The sequence below is a fragment of the Sycon ciliatum genome, chromosome 1 (assembly GCF_964019385.1).
Source record: "Sycon ciliatum chromosome 1, ocSycCili1.1, whole genome shotgun sequence".
Lineage (NCBI taxonomy): Eukaryota > Metazoa > Porifera > Calcarea > Leucosolenida > Sycettidae > Sycon > Sycon ciliatum.
Window position 1 is genome coordinate 28,515,537 of NC_088643.1, and position 7,182 is coordinate 28,522,718.

The window sequence follows — 7,182 nt, forward strand, 5'->3', positions numbered from 1 at the left end:
CACCTTGAAAAGACTGAGATTGGGCATGATCAGGGCTTTGATGGTTTTGTCGTACAGTTGCCAATGGCAGCGGGCTTTGATGGTTTTCTCGTACAGGTTGTCAATGACAGCGGGCTTTGATGGAATATCAAAGCCCGCTCTCCGAGGCTGCTGATTGGTCGTAACCTAGCAAAGGGCACGTGGGTCGTTTGAATACGATATATCGATAAACACACACCCAGAAGTCAGGGGTGGGATACAAACTGCACCAACGAAAAGCCACTGCGAAGTGACAGGAATGCGGTCCAGCACAACATTTTTGCGGACGCAAAAAGTTGTGGGGAAATCCCAAAATCGGTGCGATTTTGCATGAGCCCAAATGTTCAGGTTACCCACAAAGACACAACTTCACAAGCTTTCCAACTCTCTTTGGCCGTTGGAAAGCGTACCTTTCGGTCTGGATAGATGACGTTTTCACGCGACCAGCACGTGACGTTGTCGTACCATGTACCAAAGCGTGTGCCATGCGCTGGAAAAGACCGGGAAATTCAAAAACAATGCTGATGCTGATGCTATGTACGACGACCAGGTACAAAAACAAAGTTGTACACAGGTGATGGAGCGCGAAAACGACAAACGTGGCTTTCTACAGGGGTGCGCCAGTTGCTGAAAACCTACAAAGCGCATTTTGCATTTCGCACGCGTCGGCATGACGATTTCTACTGTAATGCCGTTTGTACGTGATTTTGTACCTAGTGTGGTTGCAGCCTTAATTCGCACAATAAACGGGAAGTAGGCCCAATGATATAAGGGACCATCGCAAAAGTTCGCAGAAGCCCCCGAAACGAAGACCGTGAGTTTCGGGCCTGACCCCCCTCCCTCCCCCCTCAAACGAAACGACAGTCACAATATGGGCTTCATTTTTTCACTTGGATGCTCACACATAATAATTATTATAATACTACACAAGCATTGTTGTATCAGTGTGTAACAATGTACAGCACTTTATAAATGCAACGATGATATCGCCTTGCAGTGGGTGATCTAAGAACGAGAACAGCTAGAGCTATGCAGTTGTATCCTTTGAGCATTACATGTACAATGAACGTTGATTGGTGTATATTGCTTTCACATTCCCCATACGCGTCCTGACAAGCGATCTACGCCGGCTGTGATGGCATGCTAATCCTACAGCTCCTATAATTATGTCGTCAATACTTTTTTGAATTGAAGCCCGGTTTGCGATTTTCGCACCGACTCCCTCCCCCCCCCCCCCCCCCCCCCCAAACGTATGCTCTTCGTTTCAGGGGCTTCTGCGAACTTTTGCGATGGTCCCTAAAGGCAAATGGATAAGCCGCATTTAGAAAAGAAAGGACATGAATTAGAAAATTACGAAAGAAAAAGTATCTGACAGAGGAGTAAAGCGAGTATCAGGGGTGACAGGGTGGTCGAGGCCTCACAGATAGGTTGGTGACTGCCGTCGTAAGCGTAGCAGAGACAGCCCCAACAGAACTCTGCGAGGAATACAATGCCATGTCGTCGGCAAACTGGATGCTGGGTACAGGGTGCAGGACGGAGGGGACGTCGCGGGTGTAAATGGAAAATATAACAGGACCTAGCACAGATCCTTGTGGTACACCACACGTGCAGGGAGTAGCCTGTCTCAGGGTTGTCCCAATGCAGACCATCTGCTCTCGCGCAGTTAGGTAGCTGGCAAACCAGGTGAGGGCCGATCCGCACACACCGACGTCAAACAGATCGACAGTGAGCTGTGTGTGGCGGACTTTGTCGAATGCTTTGGACATGTCCAATGTGCATAGTCCGGTCACATTTCCCCTGTCCTTGGCAGCGAAGAGACTGTCTGTGAGAAGGCAGAGGGAATCCTCAATGGAGTGGTGCTGACGGTAGGCAAATTGGGTAGTAGGGAGGCACTGGTTGGTTCGAAGGTGGCGGACAAGTTGGCGTTGGACGATCTTCTCAAGTAGTTTAGAGATAATGGGGAGTAAGAAACAGGTCGATAATTATTGGGGAGGGAGGGGTCGCCGGATTTATACAGAGGCACGACTGAAGCCAGTTTGAACGCTGAGGACACTACACCAGTCCGGAGCGAAGCACAGAATAGAACGGCAAGTGAATACGCCAGAACATCAGCACATTCCTTCAAAATGGATCCTGGAATTCCGTCACTGAATGTATAAGTCGTTGCTTTCGAAGCCTGATCAGTCTGCAACAGCCTATATATGTATACGTGTAGACATCCGCTGGAGCAACGGGATCGAAGCGGTGGAGCGAGTCCTTGGTGGGTAGGCCCTGGCGGATAATGCTCGGAAAAGTAGCGTTTTCTGCTCGACATTCTGCTCGTATTCTGCCGGTATTCTGCCCCATTCTGCTCGTATTCTGCCGGGTTCTCACGTGCTTGTGAACACAATGGAGCCGTAAATAGGCGCCAGCAGCCTTCTCCGCACTTCGCAGCTGGTTCTGCAGAGTATCTGCTCCTTCTTCTGCACTTTTCTGCCAAATTCTGCTCATTCTGCTCCTTTTCTAAAATAACTCATATTCTGCTCGAAATTCTGCCGGCATTATCCGCCAGGGCCTAATGGTGGGAGGGCCACTTGGAACAGAGAGAACATTGGGACGTTCACGATCCGTGACAATCCGATGGAAGGCCTCGCTGACTTCATCAACCTTGCAGGTTGGCTCTTGGTTGTGGCGTGTGCGGCCGGTGACGGCATTGACTGACTGCCGGGTCGTCCGCGCGTTTCTGGCATTTACTTGACACTGCACGGCAAAATACTGGTTTCGTGTCCGTCGTCGAGCATTACTTGCCTGCGATCGGGCTCGCTTACACTCCTGATCATTCGGAAGCGACTGGTTGGCTCTATCCTCCAACCAGCGGGCATGCAATCTGTTTTTTTGTCTTTACCAGCTGGAACAGCTCTCTATCTGACCAGGGAGGGAGAGAAGCCTTCGTTGCCTTTATCGATGCCAGAGGTGCATTTGCATGAACGCAGAGTAGATCTACCATTTCGCATTTGTCCCACATCTTGTGACATCCTCATGGTTTTCAAACTCATAAAGTCGAGCGGCAGCCAAGTCCTGGCGAAGCAACTCAACCTTTGAGTTGAACCTTGGACTTGGTGTGAAAGTAACAGTTGTCGCCTAGGCTGCTGGCGTGGTGACCAGGTGACTGGTGTACTCAGGAGCACGTGACCGCTTGTTCAACCTTATTCGATTGGGAATAAGGGCCGAATGCTGCATCGCAGGCTTTTCAGTAGGGCTCAAACGGTCACGGTTTTACCCCTGACGGTTAACTGCTAAGCTAACGGTCGGTTAAAGGGGAAGTTAAGGCAAAAATTAAAATTTCACCAGTTGTAGTCTTCGGGGTGCTGAGTCGAATGGTCGTGGTCCGAGGAAGCTGAGACGCTCCCTTCCTACTTGAATCCCAATCGAACTCGCGCACTTCCACCGAAACTGGGTGACTGCGCCCTACTAGATGGGGATTTGTATGCAAAATGTCACTAAAAGCGCCATTTCGTTCTTATAAAAGCACGGATGACCGCGATTGGCCCATATGTTGTAGTCTTTTGGACGCTGAGTCGACTGGTTTTGGTCCGAAAAGGCTGCGATGCGGCGTTCCTCCTTTATTCCCAATCGAACATGGTTGAAGAAGCGGTCACGTGCTCCTGCGTACACATATTAAATGTAGCATATTCAGTGGCATAATCACTGGCATAATGGAAAGCATAATTCAGCAATTTACCGAGCATAATCCGCCATGGGCTGTTTGTACTGAGTTCACCATACCATAAGATTGGATCGCAGCATAGTATAGCACCTGTGATAGTTCTCACCTTTACCTATCAATTTATTGCATGCATTTCACACCCCTCTCTCATGCAGACAGTATTCACACTTCCTTCCTACTTGACACTTCGGTTCTTCTCACATTCTCATTGGTGTTCTCTCTATCACCTTGTGCTATAAAACAAGGCTCTTCTCAGTTGAGAGGCTGTGTTATTTCCAAGCTACTTATGCAATCTATTACAGCACCAGCATCGGCATAATTCCAGCATAATGTAGCATAATCACTGGCATAATTATTTGAGCATAATGGAAAGCATGATTCAGCAATTTGCCGAGCATAAACCGCCAAGGGCTGGATCGTACAAGCCTCCTTTACGGCCAAGGGCTAGATCGACACTGCTCAGACACTGCTCAGTCTCCGGGTCTGGAGTTCGCAAGGAATTCGTCACGCTGGAAACCGAGCGTCTCTGCTGGTTTTCCTGCAAGTAATTAGTAGTGATGCCTGGGCCGCTAGATCGGTGATCCTGCAGCACAAATTTCCGATTACCCTACAGTATTAAAGTACAGTACACTAAATCTCCCCCAAACACAGACTGTATATTCAGCGGGAAATGGTGCATTCTAGTTCTTGCAGGCTTTTCCTAATGGAAGGTTCCCTGTTTTCTGCTTTCGTATACTGTATTTTCGCGAATTTGAGCCGATCAGGTGCTTTTCGCGCTTATCAAGTGGCTCATTACATTGAGCCGCGTATTTTAGGGAGGCAGTTACCGTATTATCTCTAATAATATTATAAGCACGGTCCTTTATTTTTTCAATCTACCTCCGCCCCGTGCTATTCGAGACGTTCCTTTATTGGAGACTGTTCCATCAGTATTATTTCAACCTCATTTCAGAGGCATGTTGCCATGCCAAATTCATGTCAAACACACACATTTCAGGGTTTTTTCGCCGGTACAGATAATGAATTTACACAGTGTGCTTATAATGGAGACTGAGCACTTTATTTTTTGAATGCCGCCCCAAGGTGTTCTATTATTGGAGACGTGCTGTTATTGGAGACTGTGCTTATATTAGAGATAATACGGTAGATGCATGCCCTGCAGGCTGCACCGATAAAGTCAATGGTAAGTGCCATAATCATGTGACCAAGAATACAATATCAATAATTATATGTTTTTTGACGCTCAGGTAATGAAGCAAACAATTACTTCAAGCTAAGTACAGCCTACACATGTATACAGCCATTACAGATGAGCAGAGCAGTGTGGTTATGCCAATGGCATTTTTCACACTGTAGAAATTGTTAGCGAGTAATGAAAGCTCAGACCCCTCATTATGCTTTGTTTTTATCTAGGTCATCATGTGTGTTCTTCGAACTTGTAGCGGCTCAATCACTTGCTGACGACAACAACGAACCTTAGGAGTATTGTAGCATTCATTCGCGGCTCAATCACTAGCTGACGACAAATTGATAGAAGCATCTTTCCGATACAAAAACTTGTACCCGATTTCCATCAGTTCGAATAGCGCGATGACCTAGGTGAAACAAAGCATAGGGAGGGCTCTGAGCTTTCAAGCTCTCTCGTTTCACTCTTTGGTCCCAGTTTCTACTTGTTTTCTCCTTCCTCTATAAAACAATTCCCACACATACCCTGGGATTTGAACCCGCACTATCGCCCTGAATTTCCTCGATATACATTGCATACATACCCAATATACCAAGTTGCTTCACAATTATGATCCTGCTGTTGATAGCCCTATTTGAATATGTGGATGAACACTGGTGACCAGCTGTCTGACGGTATGGCACAGTACAGGACATACCGTAGAATCCCGCGGATAAGCCCACCCGCGTATAAGCCCATGCACGCGCACAAGCCCAGGGAAAGTTCGAACATCGCGAAGCTTCATCGTACAAGCCCATGGGCCTAGGTCGTACCAAGAGTCCATAAATTATGGACTCTTGGTCGTACCATGTACATAGTACATGTACAATAGACATGTAGGTTTTTTTGTACATTTCAACACACACACGCACAATACTAGTAACCACCATTTATATATTTCACACATATGCATGTACATTATAACACCAGCACTCTTGTTCGTATCTAATACTGCCGGTATTTCCCAGAGTATAAGCCGCACCACATTTTGGCCGCAAAATACAGACATCTACCCTATTTATCACCGTTAATTTGAACATCGGAGTATAAGCCGCATCCCTTTTTTGGGTGAAATTTGAGTGTACAAAATGCACCTTATACTCCGGAAAATACGGTAGTTATTGTTGCTGTTTTGGCATATTCTCTTTTTCGAAAGTATAAATCCTTAGGTTGTTCCCTTTTCCTTTTAGTCATGATATTCCATTTATAATTGTGACAAGAAAACTGTCTGGACACAAAACTACTTTGGCTGCAATGTTTGTGATATGAGTGCGCCCATCGCTATAATAATAATTCTCAGTAGTTGAATAATATTGTCAATAAAATCAGGAAGATGTATAATCATGGTACTCAACTGGTGTTCCATGTTCAACAAGGAAAGATCTTGATATCGTTAAGTGCTAGGCATCAGGACGGTGAAAATGGAAGGCAGCGAATTGCAAAAATTCAATTTTAAAAGTCAAAACAAGGACACTACACAAATGTCATATTATGGTTCGTGAAATCACTCTTTCACATTGTCTTCATGCCTGTAAAATGAGTTGTGAATCATAGACTCGCACATACGCTCATTCATAGGCTCGCCCTCTGCCGACATGCAGTCATCGAATGGGTCAGAACACTCGGTGTCAGAGCACTCCACTGTATAGCTACAAATGTCGTCATTGTCGTCATATTCGTCGCAGTCGACATCTGCAGTGTTGCTGCTGTCCTCATAATCTTGTATTATCATTCTATCTTCCTCCTTCGTGATCTCAGCGGTAGTGGATTTAATGAGTGGTGGGAGGCTGGTGGGTTGGGTATCTCCATCGCACTCTGCATCATTACCAGCTGTGCTGTGAGCAATGGAGATGTGCGCCTTGAGGAACTGGCGACGAGCGAAGTGTCTTCCACAATTCGTGCATGAGAATGGGTTCATATTGGCGCTGTTGGTCAACATGTCACCAGCGACATCAGACCCAGGACTAAGCAATGATGAGTTGGGTGAGGATGGAGTTGATAATGGTGATGCTCGTGCAGACTGAGCTGCACTAACTTCCTGCGCTGAAGCTCGAGGTCGGTCATTGGTCGATGTCAGGGCGGTGTGCGGTATTGTTAGAAGCTGTGCCCGAGGTTGATAAAGTGGCAGCAAAGTCTTGCCATGGTTGAGTACAATGGTCATAGGCACGCTGGAAGTTGAGTGTGTCACTCTAGAAGCAGGTTGAGTAGCAGTAGATCGAAGTAAATCTGCGCT

The 7,182-nt window shown here is 46.7% G+C and overlaps 1 protein-coding gene across 2 annotated transcripts in view; it reads right to left on the bottom strand.

The window, feature by feature from the left end:
* Positions 1-5,893: 5,893 nt before the first annotated feature.
* LOC135821543 (uncharacterized) overlaps positions 5,894-7,182 on the bottom strand; it is a 4,553-nt gene continuing 3,264 nt past the window's right edge. For both annotated transcript variants that reach the window (XM_065334548.1, XM_065334540.1), the window contains one exon: positions 5,894-7,182. This exon is cut by the window's right edge and continues 1,432 nt beyond it. In XM_065334548.1, coding sequence (XP_065190620.1) covers positions 6,454-7,182 — 729 coding nt within the window. In that variant the 3' untranslated portion in view covers positions 5,894-6,453.